The sequence below is a fragment of the Anabrus simplex genome, chromosome 4 (genome assembly GCF_040414725.1).
Source record: "Anabrus simplex isolate iqAnaSimp1 chromosome 4, ASM4041472v1, whole genome shotgun sequence".
NCBI classification, from domain to species: Eukaryota; Metazoa; Arthropoda; class Insecta; order Orthoptera; family Tettigoniidae; genus Anabrus; species Anabrus simplex.
This window is the reverse complement of record NC_090268.1, coordinates 157,890,824-157,911,915: the sequence shown is the minus strand read 5'-3', so window position 1 is coordinate 157,911,915 and position 21,092 is coordinate 157,890,824. Positions and strand designations below refer to the sequence as shown.

Genomic DNA, 21,092 nt, shown 5'->3' with positions numbered 1-21,092 from the left:
AATTTGTTGGCATTTCCCTTCGACTGGGGGAAGGGTCCTACATAATCAATATACAGGCGTTCCATGGGGCGCGACGCTTGATGAGAAGACAAAAGGCCTACTTTAGTGGACATGGTGGGTTTACTGATCAAACAAGATTTACAAGCTTTTACAAGTTCCCGAATTTCACCGTCCATACCTTTCCATATGAACATTTCACGAATCTTTTCACGAGTCTTAAAGATTCCAAGATGCCCCCCCAATGGGGTCTCATGATAGTATTTGAAGATCATAGGTACAAGAACCGCTGGAACAACAACTTTCATCAACTTATCATGCCTCGAAGGGCAACATAGAACACCATTCCTCAGAACATAAGGGACAGCATGTTCCCCAGAAGAAAGGGTTTCCATTATCGGAGCCAGCGTCGGATCTTCACGTTGGTATTTCTCAATATCCCTAAAAAGCATGGGAGCATCTGTTAAGATGGCATTAACACCAGATAGTATGGACTCGGAAGGTGATGAACTGTCGACCGGTTCGTGGGTCTCTACGTCGTTATGAAACATACGGCTGAGTCCATCAGCAACAACATTTTCGGTACCTCTGATATGTCTAACATCAAACTGGAAGGCGGAAATACGAATAGCCCAGCGGGCTATACGACCAGTACGACGCGGCCTACCTAAGACCCAGCTTAAGGCTTGATTATCTGTCTCCAGGTCGAATTTAACGTGTTCCAGATAGAGACGGAACTTTTCTAAGGCAAATAAGACTGCCAAACCTTCGAGCTCATAGATGGAATACTTGGCTTCTTGAGCCGACAATGTCCTAGACGCATAGGCGATGGGTCGCCTCCCTAGTTCAGTCTCTTGAAGAAGGACTGCAGCTACTGCTGACGACGACGCGTCGGTTTGGACGATGAATTTCTTCGAGAAATCAGGCATAGCAAGTACAGGGGCATTACAAAGAGCTAATTTAAGGTCTTCAAAAGCGGCTTGTTGAGAAGGTCCCCACTCGAATTTGATGCCTTTCCTACGAAGAAGGTTTAAGGGCGCCGCTCTATTAGCAAAGTTAGGAATGAACTTTGTGAAGAAATTCACCATACCAATGAACCTGGCGATACCTTTAATGTCCTTGGGAGGTTTAAAATCACGGATGGCCTGTGTTCTAGAATGATCGACTGCTACACCATCGGGTGACACAATATGCCCTAGGAATGACATAGAGGGCTTAGCAAAGGCAACCTTGGACAACTTAACAGTTAACCCAGCCTTACGAAGGCGATCGAGAACTTCTCGCAGATGATCTAGATGTTCTTCAAAAGTCTCTGAAAATACGACGACATCATCCAAATAGTGATATAAGTACTCAAATTTGATGTCGGAGAAGACCCTATCTAGTAGCCTAGTGAGTACAGCTGCTCCCGTGGGGAGCACGAAAGGCACGCGGTTGTATTCGTATAAATTCCAGTCCGTGGCAAACGCTGTAAGGTGTTTAGACTCTTCGGCAAGGGGAATTTGATTATAGGCCTGATTTAAGTCCAAGATGGTGAAGAACTTGGCCTTACGAAACCATGAAAAACAAGAATGAAGGTCGGGAAGGGGCACAGATTGTAACACCACCTTCCGATTGAGAGCCCTGTAATCAATGACAGGCCTGAAACCTCCTTGAGGTTTCGGTACTAGAAAAATAGGCGAAGAATACGCTGACTTAGAGGGCCTAATAATACCGTCCTTCAACATCTGATCGATGATTTCCTTCAGAGCCTTCATTTTAGGTGGAGATAGCCTATACGGTGGAAAACGGACAGGAATCGAATCCGTAACCTCAATTTTGTATTCAATAAGGTCAGTGACACCAAGAGTATCAGAGAACACCTCGGAAAACGACTGACACAGTTTGCGAATACTATCAGCCTGCACCTCAGGTAGATGTCTAAGGTCTAACAACATCTCATCCTGGGTAGGCGAAATAGAAGCACATGACACAGAATTACACTTTAATAGTGGAATTTTACAACTAGAAGCAAATTTGAATGTGCACGACCTAGACTGCAGATCGAGCACAAGACCAGTGTGAGAAATAAAGTCAGCTCCCAATATAATGGGGCAAGACAATTGCTTGGCCACAAACAATTTAACTTTCCATGTAAACTTAAAAACACGAATTTTGACCAGTAAGGAACCTAGAATTTCTAATGGAGATGAATTAGCCGAAACGTATTGAACAGGAGAAGAGACATAGTCAGGAAGTTTACAAACCGTTTTCAATTTAGAATACCATTCAGCCGCAATAATCGAACAAACACTACCTGAATCTAAGAGAGCTGTTATAGGCTCGTTATTTACCTCAATCTTAAGAAAAGGAACAGGTGCGGGGGTATCCGCCGCAATCCTAAGACATTCTTTAGGGCATTCAAAAGATGAACTTGAAGGCTGATCGTTCTCTGCATTTACAATCTGTTTACTAGGGGCTGAGTCTCGGGAAGATTGATTAGTCGACTCAGCCGAAGCCACTAGTCACTTTTTATTATTGGCATAGGTGGAATTTGCACCAGAAGTTGAGCAGGAGGGGGTGCTATTTGAGTTTGGGCAATTCTTGGCGATATGTGAGAAGGCCCCACATTTAAAACAGCCTTGTGCTGAACCAGCTCCATTATTTGCCCTACTACTTTTGACTAATGGACATTCATTGCGAAGATGGTCAGGCGACCCGCAAGCATAACATTTATGGGGCGTGACTGGTCGGCGAGGTGGAGGCCGAGTGTTACTAAAGGAAGGCGGGGGTTCTTTCGCTACACGCAAAGAATCGGCGTATCTAACTCCTTCCGCTGAGACGGCCAACGCTTCAAGTTCAGAGAAAGTTTGCGGGCACGCCGCAAAACACAAGTATGACCTATAAGATGGTGAAATGCCTTCCACAATAGCTTGTACAATTTGATCCTCAGGGAAGTGAAGAGCAAACACCCTGGTATAAAACTTAATGTCTTGTATGAAATCAGCCAAGTTTTCATCCAACCTCTGTACTCGATAATAGTACTTTTGAATCAGAGATGACCTCGCGCGGGCGGGAATAAAGTTTGCAAGCAAGTGTGCATGAAAATCTTCAATAGATGACTGTTCAGCTATGGCTCTTACTATTTTGTCGGAGAGAATACCAATAGCATACGGATAGATAATTTGCAAGATTTGACATGGAGACAGAGAAAAAACCAGGGCATGATCCTGAAATTCCACTAGAAATCTTAAAAATGAAATTACGTCACTGGTGGTATTAACAGAAAACTTGGATATACCTCTGAGCAACATTGCCAATGGATGAGGCAAGCTACTAAATCCGGGTGACATAGTAGGTAAAGGTTTCAATGGCAAGGAAGTCAATTCAGAACGGATGTTACTCAATGATGCACGACGTTCAGATTCGTTGTCCAATGGGGCAGGGATAGTTTGAGCAGCAACGGTTATCCTATTAACTTCTCCCTTGGGAGGCGCTTCCTCACTACCTGGATTCACTATAGTGGGTTGATCAGATTTGGGAGGAACTTCCCCAGTTAACAATTGAGTGACCTTACTAGATAACTCGGAAATACTTTCCAGGAGCGTACTAGCTTCCTTCCTCTGAACGTCATTCAGTTTTAGAGACAACAGATCGTTAACCCTATTCGAAAAATGATATAGCCTGCCTTGCACACGCTTAATTTGATTTGGAGACGGATCATTTTCATCAAAAAACTAACTACAGAAGCTAGCCCAGTAATATTCTCCGTGATCGTGGAAAGAGAGTCGTCAAGTTCTTTCTCTCCCAAATTGGGGATGGAAATGGGCAAATCAAGGGACTCTCTAAGCTTGTTAGTGTCTACTGCAACCGTGCCTCCAGATTGTACATTTCTAATAGTCAATTCATAGATCAACTCCTCCTTGCGCAAATAGTTAAGAAGGAGAACATCGCGAGGGCCGGGCATGATGACAGAACAACTTGGAAAAAATCAAAAAATTCCAGCAACTGAGAAAATGGTTAGAGTTCGGAACAAACAATGTTTAGCCGTCAAAAGGGGCTAAATTGAGACCCATTCAACCACGCTCTGCTACCACTTGTTACCGAGTTTTGGTGGTAGGTAGAGGTGTAAGAAGGTGCGGGCGTGAATGGGTCTCAAACTACGGAATCAAAGTTAATGTAAAAGTTAACAAGGTTATATTTCCTTTTCAATATTAAGTAATAACAAAGAACAGGTACTTAGTAGCCGAAACACAATTTGAAATGTACAATTACAGGGATTACAGAGTTTGGGCTTCGAGCCCTGAGTTCACAATTTTTGAGCAACTAGCCCAACTTTCCGATATACAAATTTTAACAAAGGGGCAGAAGACCCCAATCAAACCCTGGAGCACTTGCTCCAAATTACACAGTAAAGCCTCCTCGAGGCATACAACACTCCGTTTCCAAAAGAGCCACACACTCTTTAATTTAAGCCTCTCCTAGGCCACACCAAACTCCACCTTCAAGTTGTCCTCAACGGACATAAACACAGGGGTAAAATACCCAATCTACTGAGGTCTATTAAATGAAAAGCAGGTTAATTGAATGACCTCTAAAACAATTTGAGAGGAGGCGAACTTGCACTCCTAATACACTTTGATTTTAAAACCTACTTTGGCACTAGGCCGTTATTACAAGGGCTAATCCCATACTACAGAGGTGACTTAATAGCAATTTACATTACATTACGGAAGAATTGGTTGAGAGAATAAGTTCACCTCAAGACGATGTGAGTGGGAGCTCGAGAGTGTTAAGCACTCTCTATCCCGATATGTCGTTTTAAAATAGAATAGATACCAGTTGTTTTTACATTTTAGGAAAAGGTTACATGGTTGAACGCTTAGAACCCGCCCCGAAAGTTAAACTGCTGAGCAAGAAAAGAAAAAATTTATTAATCGGCCATTACCTTATTGTTGACCGCCGCCGAGGAAAGAGGCGCTTCCCGCCTCCTGCTATGTACTTAATACACTGAAAGATGGAACAGAAGTGGCCCGGAGACCCTAAAATCAGCAGTTTATATACTCTCGCGGAAGTTTCTAGGCGTTAGGGGAATGAAAACACCCGCCCACAATGTTTTTATTGGATAGGACCCCGCAACAGATACAAGTTGGGGGAAGATACACCAGATTGGTCAGAAATTACTAAAAGAAATTCGGGATTGGATAAATCTAAAACAAGGGGAAAAAGAGGGGTATTCAGCCAACTTAAACAATAACAGAAAGAAATTTAACAAGAAACAAACTTTTGAAATAAAAAGTTCTCCAACAAAATAGTTCTTTGACTCCGCACTAGGGTGCGCTATTGTTGATCTTCAGTAGTGTCCTCTAGAAGAGAAAGTTCACACTTCTTACTTCAAGCGAAACAAAAACACATCAAAAGTGACACAGTTCAAAAACTCAAAATTTTCCACGTGGTGACATCTTCTGAGAAAGTAGAGAATTAATAGAGTAGATAAAGTTCAACCTTCCTCCAGAAGAGGAGTTTCAACTGGCGCAACTTTTAAATAAACGGTGTAGAGGTGTACCGCCCGGTACAACTTCTAATGTTGAAGATATCACAAACACCCAGTTCCTGGGCCAAACGAATTAACCAATTAAGGCTGAAATGGCCAACCCGCCAGGGAATCGAACACGGAACCTCATGGACCGAAGGCCAGCCTGCTAACCATTTATTCATGAAGCTACACATGTATCGAATGACTTCCTGTTTAAACACTTATGTATATGGAATTATGTTAGTTTGTTGAATGTTTAATTCTTTTTAATCTAAGCAGGTAACGGACATTGCCTTTGCAACATTCTTTTATTGCTTGTATTGTTAATGCTGTTTCAATTTTAAACTGCATGTTAGAATATAATCGTACTTCTACTGTAGATTGAGCTGGTCTCTGTTAGAGACGTATTAATAAATAAATAAATGAATGAATAAATAAATAAATAAATAAATAAATAAATAAATAAATAAATAAATAAATAAATAAATAAATAAATAAATAAATAAATATATATTTAAATAAATACATATGTAAATATATAAATAAAATAACTAAATAAAATTTTTAAAAAATAAATAAATCTTTCTTTTTTAATCCAAGAAGGTTGGTTTGTCCCTCGGACTAGCGAGGGATCCCACCTCTACCACCTCAAGGGCAGTATTGTGGAGCTTGAGACTTTGGGTGGGAGATACAATTGGAAAGGAGGACCAGTAACTCGCCTAGGCGGTCTCACCTGCTATGTTGAACAGTGGTATTGTGGGTGGTGGATGGAAAGATTGGAAGGGATAGACAAGGAAGAGGGAAGGAAGCGGCAGTGGTCTTAAGTTAGGTACCATTCTGGTATTTTCCTGGAGGAGAAGTGGGAAACCACGGAAAACCACTTCGAGGATGACTGAAGTGGGAATCGAACCCCCTTTTACTCAGTTGACCTCCCGAGGCTGAGTGGACACCGATCCATCCCTCATACCACTTTTCAAATTTCGTTGCAGGGCCGGGAATCGAACTCGGGCCTCAGAGGGTGGCAGTTAATCACACTATCCTCCATACCAAAGAAGCAGACTATAAATAAATAAATAAATAAATAAATAAATAAATAAATATTGGTAGTTATGTGTAAGAAAGTTCCACCTCTGTGGTGTAGTCGTTAGTGTGATCACCTGCATCCCCGGAGGTCCGGGTTCGATTCCCGGCTCTGCCATGAAATTTGAAAAGTGGTAGGAGGGCTGGAACGGAGTCCACTCAGCCTTGGAAATTCAACTGAATAGAGAGGGGTTCAATTCCCACCTCAATTATCCCCGAAGTTGTTTTCCGTATTTTCCCAACTCTCCTCCAGGCAAATGCCGGGATGATACCTAACTTAAGACCACGGCCGATTCCTTCTCTTTTTTCTTGTACATTCCTTCCAATCTTCCCATCCTCTCATGAGGCCCCTGTTCAGCATAGCAGATGAGGCCGCCTGGGCGAGGTACTGATCCTCCACTCCAGTAGTATGTCTCGGACCCAAAGTTTCACGCTCCATGACACTGCCCTTGAGTAGGTAGAGGTGGGATTCCTCGCTGAGTCTGAGGGAAAAGCCAACTCTGGAGATTAAACGGATTAAGTAAGGAAAAAAAAGAGAAATATTAGTTAAGTGTAAGAAACGTTGAAATAAACATCAATAAAGACAATATCTATCTATCTATCTATCTATCTATCTATCTGTGAAAATACGCAGCCTATCTCCAGTCATTCGACCGGGTCAGAAATGGAATGAATGAAGCCCCATCTAGCAGTGAGGATAGGAGTCATGCCGTCTGGCGAAGCCTGTCGCAATCCTCTTGGCCAAGATTAATGAGTAATGACTGACGGATGGAATGAAATGATACTGGAGAGTGGTGCTGGAATGAAAAATGACAGGGAAAACCGGAGTACCCGGAGAAAATCCTTGTCCCGCCTCCGCTTGGTCCAGCACCAATCTCACATTGAGTGACGACCGGGGTTTGAACCACGGAATCCAGCGCTGTGAGGCTAGCGTATTGCCGCCTGAGCCTCAGAGGCACTGTATACCTTATCTATCTATCTGTCTAAAATAGTACTCGAAGTTGCCGAGTTTGAACACTTGGGTCTGGAATTGAGTAGCTGTACTCTCCCCAGACAGGCAATATTCAAATGTGACTCAACTTCAGACATAGTATAGGGAAGACTTCTAAATCTGCTCCTGATGTGAACAACATAAATCATTGTGTGTTATTGTGAGTGGGAGGACATCAGCTGGAGTAGAGTGCGGGGGAGGGGAGGCAAAACATCCATCAGACCACGTCATCACGTAGGCGAATCCATTCATTACTTCTGCCGCGCTCACTCCGCTGCTACGAGTGCATATTGACCTTCAAAGGATATAATAGTATAAAATATCTCCCGAAATTCCCAATATCTCTAATTTTAGTCCAATCAACATGACATTTTAGTAGCTGATTATTATTGTGGCTCTAATTAAGAAAGGATAAAACTAGCGTAATTGTAGAAGAATATTTTAGAAAACACGGCATTTATAAAAAAATCCAGGTGCAGAAATTTTGTTTTTCAGGATGCTGCTCAGTTATATATATTTTAGAGAATGACCGATCCTGTTGGCCGTGTAGTTAAGGGCGCGCAGCTGTGAGCTTGCATTCGGGAGTTAGTGGGTTCGAACCCCACTGTCAGCAGGCGTAAGATGGTTTTCCATGATTTCCAATTTTCAAAAATCATCGGGCTGAACCTTAATTAACGCCAAGGTCACTTCCTTCCCACTCCTAGCCCTTTCATATCCCATCGCCGCCATAAGAACTATTAGTGTCGGTGCGACGAAAAGCTGCTAGTAAAAAAAATTGTTAAAGGGAGTCAACGAATGAATTGTAGTATTACTTCCAATTTCAGTTTATTGCATAGTTACCACCATTTTATTAATGTGTCAATGCCACAATAAAGTTTGACTTTTCCATATTTATTTATTTATTTTTAATCCAGCTACCTCCCGGGGTTGGTTTTTTTCCTCCCACTCAGCGAGGGTTCCCACCTCTACCATCTCAAGGCAGTGTCCTGAAGCGTAAGATATTGGGTTGGGGATACGACTGGAGATGAGGACCCGTACCTCGCCCAATCGGCCTCACCTGCTATGCTGAACAGGGGCATTGTGCGGAATGGGAAGATTGGAAGGGATAGACAAGGAAAAGGGAAGGAGGAGGCCGTGACTTTAAGCTATGTACCATTCCGGCATTTGCTTGGAGAAGTAGTGGGAAACCACGGGAAACTACTTCAAAGATTGCTGAGTTGACCTCCCGAGGGTGAGTGGACCGCGTTCCAGCCCTCGTACCACTTTTCAAATTTCGTAGTAGAGCCAGGAATCGAACCCGGGCCTCCGGGGGTGGCAGCTAATCACACTAACCACTGCACCACAGAGGCGGACCTTTTCCATATTTAAATACAAAATATTTATGAAACTTTCTTAGAGTGGATATTCTCCAAATTATAAATGTGATATGGGAGCAGATATGTGACAATTACGAAAAGCAGTCAGAAGAAAACTCTTGCATTTTGAATTCAAGAAAAGTTTATCGAGTATTTTACACTGAATGGAAGTGTCACATAGACACATAGACTTCTGATTCAGGATTAACATTAGTGAATTTTCTCATTATCTAAAGGAGCACTTTCACTTCTTTCGCTCTCCGACCTTCTCCAGAGATTATAACTAGAATGCTTTTCACTTACGGTGCTTGAAGAGAGTTTTGTGTATTAATATTACGCCCGGCGTGTACCACGGTACCTCAGACACGTTTACAGTATACGCTGTAGGCCAAAATCTGAGGCATTTTATTTTTAATATTTGTTTTACGTCGCACCAACACATGTAGTTGTTACGGCGACGATGAGATAGGAAGCGACTGTGGCCTTAATTAAGGCACAGCTCCAGCCATTTCGTGGTGTGAAAATGTGAAAACACGGAAAAACATCTTCAGGGCTGCCGATCTTGGGATTGGAACTCACCATCTTCCGAATGCAAATTGAGAGCTATGGGACCCTAATGGCACGGCCAACTCGATCAGTGATCATATAGTTTATTTAGTCCGTGAATAAGATGGCCATTTCCACGTGCAACGTGTATATTGTACAAATGCCTGGTAAAGTCACGAAATCTATCTGTGAAATCAGTTCATCGCAATCAAAAGAGTAAGGCTACGGCCACACGAGAAGTCAGCAGCAAATACAGGAGAAGAAACGTGCACCTTGTCTTGCAATGTGATGGGCCACAGTTCGCCTGAAGCAGTTCAAGGTCTTGCTGTTGAAGGGATAGCAAAGCAAAGTCTCCTCCGTACAGGCCATGAAGGCCCTTGGAGTGGTGGAAGGTAAAGGCTTCCACTATCCTTAACCTCGGCACTTTGTGGAGTAGAGTGGTTAGCTCTACGCCCTGCCGCTTTTGCCCCCAGGAATTAACCTGGTACTCGTTTTTGGTATAGGCTGAGTGAACCTCAGAGCCATATGCACCTCCGGAAGTGGAAATCTCGTTTTTAAATTTTTTCGACTTCCTGACGGGGAATCGAACCCACGTCCTTCCGGGTGAATCGAGCATGCCTTTACCGCCTCGGCCAGGCAGCCCCTGTTGAAGGGATAGGCCAGAGCCCATTTCTTTCACTGCATAAGCTGTTGGAGAGTGGCCACAAGAGACGATATTTACTGCGTATTTCATTTTTGTTCATTACGTGTATAACACTAGTACATTTCGTGTCTTTCTGGAAGTGGGGAAGTACCCATGTTTGTACAATACTCGCAGTAGCGGCGTTAAGAAGCTCGGGGGCCCCCCGGGGCCTCTCGTTTCCTGATGAAGAAAGTTACATGTTTACTTCGTAGTGCAAGATTGTATATCATTACAATGAAGAGCAAGGACTACATTTCGCCACTTATAACTGACAGTAGATCGTGAAAAGAGTTCAGTGACATCCAGTATTATTAAAAATGTTTGTCTGGGTAAATGAAATGAAATGGCGTATGGCTTTTAGTGCCGGGAGTGTCCGAGGACAAGTTCGGCTCGCCACGTGCAGGTCTTTCGATTTGACACCCTAAGGCGAACTGCGCGTCATGATGAGGATGAAATGATGACGAAGACGATACGTACACCCAGCCCTCGCGCCAGAGAAATTAACCAATGATGGTTAAAATTCTCGACCCTGCCGGGAATCGAACGCGGGACCCCTGTGCCCAAAGGCCAGCGCGCTAACAACTTATCCATGGATTCGGACGTCTGGGTAAAGCCTCAGGTTCTCACGAATAAGGGCAAATTTGCCCCTTCATTGACCTTTCACTGATAATAGGATGAATCCACCTGTTTTTGTTTGTCAACGGCGCCTCAGTCGTACAAGTGATACGGATAATGCGACATTCTCTGCATTCATATCTGAACTAGATTTTCGCGAACAACAGATGATCTTGCTCTGCAACAACTGTGCTACAACTGCATTTGACGCCGCATTGTGGCATCCAGCGGCAGCAATTTTCGTGTGGCCTTAGCCTAATGCGTTACTTATAAAGAAAATAGAACCTATAGGCCAAATGTAAGTTAGTACAAACTCTCTTGAAGTAGCTAGATATTGGGCAGGAGCTATTTGATTTCTAAACCATAGCTTCAGTATGTTAATTCGTACTTATAATTGCCAGGATAATGTAGTAGAGTTAGCGGGTTTGATCTCCGCTCAGTCCGATTGTATTTGAAGGTTGTCAAGTACGTCAGACTCGCGTCGGTAGATTAATCGGCACGTAAAAGAGAACCTACGGGAGTAAATTCAGACACCTCGAGCTTTCGGAAAACCGTGAAACTAATGCTACTATTATTTTACTTGTGATATTGTAGTTAAGTTGGTTCAATATATTTTAGCACTTCCAAATCGAATATAATTATGTATTACAAGTTTGAATGCACGGAAGCGTTTCTTCCAGTCGTTGTAGGAAAATGGGTTAAAGTGGATTTATAAGGAATAGTCGCGAAGTGTCTCGCAGGTATAACATCATCAATAACGAATATTTTAATTACGAGATTGATAGTACTGTATATGATTATGACCCGTGCGTTCTCCTGTTTTTAAATACTATCTACAAAAATATCCTACTTACGAGTAGTAGATGAAACCTAGAGATCGGCGGTAAAGTGTCCGTCTATAGATTCCAAAACACTGAGGTTCAAACCCGGCAGAGGTATTTGGATTTTTGGAGAACACATGGAGTGCTATTTGGAAATCCATGTCATATATGTTGGAATGTACATGCGAGCACAGAAATGGTGTCCCGGTATAAACAAAGCATGATATACCCCCAACTCCACGCTTAACGCATTGCTGCAGGTAGACAGCCCGCTACAAGACTGTTGTGAATGAAATGGGCACAGTGGTGGATATGTAGCAATACACACACCGTGCCTTCAGCACTACCCGTTCACTCCCTCTCCTCTTTTTCGGTACTGGAGTGGCCTTCGACACTACCCCTTCACTCCCTGGCCTCCTTTCAGTACTGGAGTGGGGCAGTGTTGATTGTTTACGTCGGGACACCATTTCTGTGCTTGCATGTACATGACATCATGTCTAATGACACATTCGGGATTTACCGGACGAAATTACCTAAAGATCGTCCGATAAAATTCTTGTTTCTCTGCCATCTGGTAAAGAAAAACAGGGCACCAAAACTGACACGTAGGCAGCCTAAATGTTGTGCCAAATCAGAATGCTTGCAGCATGTTGCCGAATCAAAATGATTATTATTATTATTATTATTATTATTATTATTATTATTATTATTCATTTATTTCTGTATAATTATTTTACAATAAAATTGACTACTTAGGATAACGCTACAGCTTCGTTTCTCTTTCTTTGTGTGCAGTTTCCTCTGTGCCCAATATTCCTTCACGCGTTCGCTCGCCCGCTTCCGTCGTTGATTTTCCGCCCATGCTCTTTCGGTCTCCTTAGTTCTTCCTTCGGCTTGAAACCCTTCCAAATTTTTCACTGCGTTCTTCAATTTATTTCTATGTAACATTTGGACCTATGAGATGTTTAACCTTTCCCTATATTTCCGCGTGTCCTTAATCCATGCTGTCCACGAACCTGCTACGCAGGCGTAGCAGGGGGAGTGATGATACTCCCACGTGGCGCGTCCCAGGTGGCGGATAGGGGGGTCCTAACCGGCTTGCCGGCGGACTTGAGGGAAATAAAATACCTCTCGCGGACCAAACACACACCCCCTGTGGGTGGGGGAGGCAGACGAAGAATTCACCCACGGTATCCCCTGCCTGTCGTAAGAGGCGACTGAAAGGGGCGACCAAGGGATGAATGAATTAGAACCATGAAACTACTCTTGATTCGTACCATCATGCGGGGAACACCATGGGTTGCATGTACTTGCGAGTAGTATCACTAACTTGGTACGTATTAGGTTTGTGATTCGTTGCAGTAAAAAGCCTGGCCGGGTGGATTCCAGTACCCGTGCGTTGTACCCATGTGGGCAACACCGCGGGTCTGGGCGTAGCCTGTGAGTTGTACCACTATATGAGCGACACCGTGGGTCTGCGTTGCCTGTGATTAGTACTCACAATGTGAGGAAAACCACGGGGCCCTTAGGACCCGCACCCGTGACTAGTACACCTAGGTGAGGAAACTCATCGGTTTGCGTTGGCTGTAAGTGGCGCCATTGTGTGCGAAACACCATAGATCTGCGTTACCTGTACGAAGTACAATACTTGTGAGTAGTACCATCTTTTGTGGAACACTGTGAGTCTTCGCTACTTCTGATTAATACCCCAACATGACACATACCATGGTTCTATTTTACTCGCGACATGTACCATTCTGTGGGGCCTTACAGTTGGATTTTGCACCCCCTTTAGACACCAAGCATCATTGTGCTTTATAAGTAGTTCCATGGTCGGTAATAATGTTATTTTCGATCTCTATTGAGTCCCGTCCACTGGTTTTTTTTGTTTTGTTTTTTGTTGGGTTCCTGTCCATCCATTCATTCTTCATGACATATTTTATTTTTATTTTGGTCAGTGGATGCCTTTGAAATTTTTGTTCTTTCATTTTGTACCATTAAGGGCCGATGACCTTCGATGTTAGGCCCCTTGAAACAACAAGCATCATCATCATCATAATCCATGCTGTAGTGGGCTTCGTTTAGAAGTAATCAAATATCTGTTTGGTAATTCTATTTCCGTTCATAATGAGCAAATGTCCGAGAAACGCCAGGCTCCTCTTTATCATGGTCTCTCCACCTTCTATTAAACTTCTTAGTTGCTCCCAAGTTTCCATCCGCCTTCAGTCTGGATAGCGCCCATAATATCTTCTGAGGATTCTTCTTTCTAACGCCTCTAGCTTCTCCAACATGTGGCTCATGAATAGGCTTTCTGTTTTGACCACGGTGTTGTAGTGTTTTATTTTGGTATTTTAGGATATGCACTTCTCATTGTTGTTTGTTAATCCATATGCTCTCAGCATTTTTGGGATCCGATTGCCTACGTGCTGTCGATAAAATTACCACAGCAGGAATTGGAATAATTTTACGAGTTGATTACTGAAATCCGAAAAATTATGGGTGTTGCTCCTTTCGTGAAAAAAAGAAACCCAGCGTGAATCCCTTTACATGTCATATGGCCATGTCTTAGCCGTATAGAAACATTGTTGGTGAAGGAAGTACGTCATCTAACCCCCTCTGGAAAATGAATTCATGGTCGGCCCAAGAAGTCCTGGCTCGATCGGATACACGAAGATATGAGCTACGCTCCTCCGGATCCAGACGATGGAGTGGACAAATCCAAGTGGAGATCGGCGCACTGACTAGCGAACCCTGCGCCAATGCAGGCAAAACGCTAAAAAAGTAATGAGTCTATGACAACAGTTGACTAATAGTTGTCAGACAAACACGACTGTTAACAAATCCCAGCACATCGAATAATTTTCATTGTTAAATACATCCTACTATATATATAAAAATGGGCGTATGTGTGTGTGGGTGAGCGTGTAAATAAGACATTTCCTCCTAAACCACTGGAGAAATTTCAACCAAACTTGGTACACTTATGAGTTACTATATGGAGACGAGCACTGTGGGGGTAAATCATCCCTAGCACACGTAAGGGTTGCGGTCAGAGGGTTAGGTATAAAAATAATCGAAAATAGTGTCGAATCAATACTTTTTGGGGTCACTGAGATGAATAGTGACACTCCGATTTTTTAAATTCCAGTTCAGTCCCCTTTTGGGTGGGGGGCTAGGGGGGAGGGAGAAATAAAAATAATAGAAAATAGTGTCAAATCCATAGTTTCGGGATTGCTGAGATGGATAGTGACACTCTGGATTTTTTTAAAGTCCAAGTTCATCCCCATTTTGAGTGGGGGCAACGGGGGCTGTGAGACATAAAAATAATCGAAAATAGTGTCGAATCCATAGTTTTCGGGATCGCTGAGGTGAATAGTTACACTCTGGATACTTTTAATGTACAAGGTGGATAAACGGTAAGTCGTATCTCAAAACGGATGGTACAATCTCTGTTCAATTTGGATTGATCTACAACTTCGGTCCTATGATTCTTTTGTCGTACCTGTCTGTCCCTTATACGTTAGTTTTGGCTGTATTTATCCATTTTACGGAAATTTTGTACTTTGTATACGTATAATTCATAGTTTGACACACTGACAATCATGATAGAATCAACAAATTCATCACGAACACTGGCCTACCCAGTGCCCATATGTGAGCTAAATTCTATGTTTCTAGCTGTCACACATGTATCAGAAAAGTAAGGAAGTATTCGAATACTCTATCCAAATTTGTCCCTATTCAACGTTACTAACTCAATCTAAACCATAGAGTAGATACGAGAAAATGTCATAGGATCAACCACTTAAACCGCCCAAAAGTGGCGTCTTATGGTGCAATCCGTTAGTCGATATGACGTGCTGTTTAGTAGCAGTTAATCTGTAAATGAAGGTCTGCAATATATTAAATTGCATATACTTTCGAATGTCGATCTATATTATATTCACTGAAGTCGATTTCTGCGTTCATTATAATGCCATCATAATTAATACTTTACAAATCGATAGTGACTGTCAGTAGGAGGGTGTCTGCTATTGTAATCAATACTGCCTACATTGACTTTGACTGGTAGTAGGAAAGGGATCCTTCTCCAACTCCTGTGTAACTGGCATTAATAAGGATGGCCTATCATTGTAATGAATAATTCCCTTCTCGATGTGACTGGCAGAAGGCAAGGGAGCATGCAATTTTGTTCAAAACTCCTCTACCCGATTGTGTCTGGCAGTAGGTATGTGTACCAGCCATTAAAAAAAATTACTGATCTGAAATGTGACTGGCATTAGGCAAAGTGGCCTGCTATTATAATCAAAACTCACCAATTCGAGTGTAAGGTGACTGGCAGCACGGGAAGTTCCTGCCAATATAGTAAAATATTCTCAACTGTAATGGTCTGGAAGCGGGAAAAGGGCCCTGCCATTGTAACGAAATCTACCCAAATCGTTTGTGATCGCGCAGTAGGCAAGAGGGGCTGCTATTATGATGAAAACTTCTCAATTCGATTGTGAAGGACAGTAGACAAGTGAGCCTGACGGTATCATCACAGCTCTGCAACTTCACTTTACATTGGAAACGACGTATGGGGACCTCCCCATGCTGTGCCTCGGCCAGGTAACCCCTAACATGGAGACAAAATTATTATATACTAGTAAATGTACCCGTGCTTCGCTACGGTATTCTGCATTGCATACGGATATCGAAGTAAATTACTGTACACGCAGCGAATGAGAGTTTTTAAATTGCATGTGTCTTAATGTTATCCGAGAGGTCCCCATTGCAAAGCAGTTTACATTAACGAGATCGTAAATTACAGATCTCTTCATATCATTATGAGGGTATTTGGGGGTTTGTAATAAGGATAAAAAGGAGAGAACATTAATAAGAAGGGCCTATAATTGTAATGAATAATTCCCTTCTCGATATGACTGGCAGAAGGCAAGGGAGCATGTAATTTTGTTCAAAACTCCTCTTGCGGAGCTCTGATGATAGCGTCAGGCTCATTTTCACAATCGAATTGGGAAGTTTTCATTATAATAGCAGCCCCCCTTGACTACTGTGCGGTCACAAACGATTTGGGTGGATTTCATTACAATGGAAGGGCCCCTTTCCCACTTCCAGACACATTACAGTTGAGAAGATTTTATTATATTGGCAGGCACCTTCCGTGCTGCCAGTCAGTCTCTGATAAGGCGCTAATTAAGTATGGTCCCAGTGTATGGGACCCACACCAGGATTACTTGATGGAAAAGATCCAAAGGAAAGAATCACGATTTGTTCTGGATAATTTCCGTCAAAAGAGTGGTGTTAAAAAAGTTTTGCACACTTCGGTCGGGGATATGTGGGATTAAGGAACAAGATGCTCGCCTAAGCGGAGTGTTCCTAGCTGTCAGTGGAGAGCTGGCGTGGAATGATATTTGTAGACGAATTATCTTGAGTGGAGCTTTTTTAAAGGTAGGAAATATCATACTATGATGATAACAATAGAATTCAAAAGGACAAATTGAGGCAAATATTCGTTTATAGGAGGAGGGAGTAAGTTATGAAGAGAGATACTCGATACATTTCAGAAATCGTTCAAGAAAAGACTAGGTGAAGATCTGATACAGAATCTGCTACCTGGGAGACAGTCCATAATGAATATCAACGATGAATGATTCAATATTCCTGAAAAATATAGTACTCAGGAAATGCCAAACTTTATTTTAAAGAGCTGCTCAGGAATTAGAATGTAGCACAATGGCTCCATAGTTTATTTCTTGATTATGTGGCTGTCTAGCGGCAAAGTAGTGTACACTAACAAGCTCCAGGCAAATAGACAGAGGGAGTGAGTCATTGAAACGCTGCATTAACAGGCCTTACTCTGTAACCTAACCATGATACGCTCTATACTATCTGAATAGGCAATTCTCAGAAGGGACTAATGATCACATACACTTAATGGGATTCTATTCCTGTTAGGAATACCGGCATAAATTTGACGAGAAGAAGAGTTAGAATGATAGGACACATCTTAAGACACCCAGGACTTGTTCAGTTGGTTTTTGAAGGAAGTGTAGGGGGTAAGAATGGTAGGGGTAGGCCAAGGTATGAATATGACAAGCAGATTAGAGCAGACGTAGGATGCAATAGTTACGTAGAAATGAAAAGGTTAGCACAGGATAGGGTGGCATGGAGAGCTGCATCAAACCAATCTATGGACTGATGACTCAAACACACCGTAAAAATTGCAGGTATTCCCAGGAGAACCTTGGTTCATAATAGAGCTACATGTTATAGTGTATTTAAACCTCAGTGTCGTCATTAGATTCACACCAAGAAGGCTGCGGTTTGATGACTGGTTAATGTATGAGAAGTTTTCGAAGTACAAAGTCATACCCTCGGAATTTAGGTCTTGATGTTTTTTCTCTTAAAACAAGAAAGGCCAGTACAGATTTCACATCGTCAAGTGTTCGAACTCCACATATAACTAGAGGTCTAGTGTCCCATTCATTTCACACCTCAGCGTAGCAGGATCGAATATCGGCGTACTTCACTGGCATTTACGAATGCTTACTTTAACTTGCAAGTTAAAACCTTTACATAGCAAACTTCAGCACTTTGCCAGCCCTCAAAATTTACGCAAAACTGTTTGATATATTATTATTATTATTATTATTATTATTATTATTATTATTATTATTATTATTATTATTATTATTATTTGGACTTTTCCCAATTACTTGGTATCTTCGTGTTTTGTGGGTAAAATGCATTTCTACGGTGGGATGCCCTTCCTGACTCTAACCGTATGTGGAGGAATGTATTTAATAAATGAAGTATGTGTATTGTCACGAACGAACCTACCCGCTTCCCGCAACTTAGGATTTTATCTGATGCTTCGAAAATCTCCGGCCTGGTCGGCAATCAAACGCGCGTTCCCTGAAATGAAAATCGGTACGCTGACCGTTCAACCAAAGAGCCAGATATTATTGAAAATGAAAATCCACAGCCTGTTTCCAGTCATTCGACCGGATCAGGAATGGAATGAATGAAGCCCCATCTAGCGGCGAGGATAGGAATTGTGCCGGCTGCGGAAGTCTGTCGCACTCCTCTGGGGCAATGATTAATGACTGACAAATGAAATGAAATGATAATGGAGAGTGTTGCGGGAATCAAAGATATTTCTTTCTTCCTTTTTTTCTTTTTCCTTAATCCCTTCATGAATGACAAATGAAATGGAATGATATTGGAGAGTGTTGCTGGTATGAAAGATGATAGGGAAAACCGGAGTACCCGGAGAAAAACCTGTCCCGCCTCCGCTTTGTCCAGCATAAATCTCACATGGAGTAACCGGGATTTGAACCACGGGACCCAGTGGTAAGAGGTCGCCGCGCTGCAGCCTGTGCCACGGAGGCTCAGCCAGACATTATTATTATTATTATTATTATTATTATTATTATTATTATTATTATTATTATTATTATTATTATTATTATTGCTTAATGCGTTTCCTAATCTAGTAATAATTTAATGGATTTATATTCGACTAAGTACCTTCCCGGTTTTCGGAGACGCCGGGGTGCCGGAATTTTGTCCCGCAGGCTTTCTTTTACGTGCCGATAAATGTACCGGCAGGAAGGCTGGCGTATTTGAACACCTCCAAATATCAAAGGATTGAACCGGGATCGAACCTGCCAACTTGGAGTCAGAAGTCCAGCTACCTACCTCCTGAGCTACTCTAAATTGCTCCAGGATTCGATCCCGCTAAAATGTATATTACAGACGAGGCTGCCCATGAAATGAAAGTGACATATTTTAGAGAAGTAAACTTTCTTTGTAAATGTGCTTTTGGATGTCTTTCATTGGGAACAAGGTGATAACTTTCGGGTTATATTTATTTTCATTTTATTTTAGCAGAATATATTGTTTGTTTTTCCCAAGATGGTGCTTGCAAAAAGTATTTTTTTTTTCTCCATGTTCGTGGACGAATGTATTCACTAGTGCGTGTTTATGTTGTGTCTGATAGCGTGGCGGGACCTCAAGTTTCATGTGGAATCCGAACCATAATAACTTTAATTTTGAAAATCGCATGTGCGTTGGCCAACTTTCGGACCGCAGCCGATTTGGAGAAAAGACTGATTTATTTTCCAGTCGGGCCCTTCTTGTAATACAATATTCAGTTGTGGCTGTATTTACCTTCCTGTGGCGTCCAAAAGCCTTGTAGACGTCCCTTCGCATTGGTCTTGTAAAATGAGCCATGATCCGCTTTCTTCTGTCTCGTTCTCAATTGAAGACACACTTCTTTCTTGATCTAGTGAAATGTCACGGTGTCAGCTTACGAAACGAACGACAACAGCAACTAATTCTTCCCTTAAAACCTCTGTTGTCGTAATTGTTGACTTGATGAAAGTAACTTCCATGGAAAGCATTGAATAAAAAAATGTTTTTTTAAAATATTAATCAATATAGGGAATGGGGAGTATCACTGAGGAGAGAGAAAGAAATATCACAATCTGAAGTGAGACACAAACACTGAAAACAGAGCACGCACTATTGAACACTATGACGTCACCATGAGAGAATGTCGCGCACTGCGGACTGAGTTGAGCGAAGCCAGTCCGAACACGACCTAATGTGAACTCATAGAGTAATCTCAGAGGCTCGCCAGCATGACACTGCCAGAGCAGCAACATGCCAAAACCCCTTAGCCCGGATAGAGCGCTAAAAATACCGCCGCCATTCCCCTACCGCCGATACATTCGACACTCGTTGAGCGAACACGACATGACTCGTTGGTCATGAAACTGTGGTCACGTGGGTGACAGCCCAGCTCCGTGGTCTCGAGGTTTAGAAAGCAGCATCTCACACGGTCGACCCGGTTATTGTTATTGCTTTTTTTTTTCAACTTTCTTTACATCGCACCGACACAGATAGGTCTTATGGCGACGGCGGGAGAGGAAAGGGCTAGGGGTGGAAAGGAAGCGACCGTGGCCTTAATTAAGGTACAGCTCCAGCATTCGCCTGGTGTGAGAAGGGAAACCACGGAAAACAATCATCAGGGCGGCCAACAGTGGGGTTCGAACCCACTATCTCCCGTATGCCAGTTGATAACTAGGTGATCCAAACAGCACGGCCATTGGCTCAGTTGATAGCATGATAGCATAATACGTAAGAGACATCGGCACTTGCTTCTCACCAAAGTGGCCCCGTTCAAATCCCGGCCACTGCATGTGGGATTCTTAAAAATATCAAGTCACTCCTTGAGGTTCGGAATAAACTGTACGTAAATTGGAAGTTCCGTGGCTATGAATACGATATAAGTGGACACATTCATGTGAAATTACAAGATTGCTTGGTTTCTTCAATGTAATAATAATGTTATTAACTTTACGTCCCACTAAATACATATTTACGGTTTTCGCGGGGCGATAGAGCGTTGGCTCTCTAATCCCAAGTTGTTAGGTTCCGTCCTGACACTATCCAGTGGTATTTGAAGGTGTTCTTGCCAGGAATG

General features: G+C 42.5%; 1 protein-coding gene across 1 annotated transcript in view; it reads right to left on the bottom strand.

The window, feature by feature from the left end:
* Nucleotides 1–20,238, bottom strand: part of Ca-beta (Ca2+-channel-protein-beta-subunit) — a 592,192-nt gene extending 571,954 nt beyond the window's left edge. The window contains exon 1 of the mRNA XM_067145289.2: nucleotides 19,775–20,238. Within this exon, the coding sequence (XP_067001390.2) occupies nucleotides 19,775–19,837 (63 nt within the window). The 5' untranslated portion in view covers nucleotides 19,838–20,238. The remainder of the gene's footprint in view (nucleotides 1–19,774) is intronic.
* Between the last annotated feature and the right edge of the window lie 854 nt (nucleotides 20,239–21,092).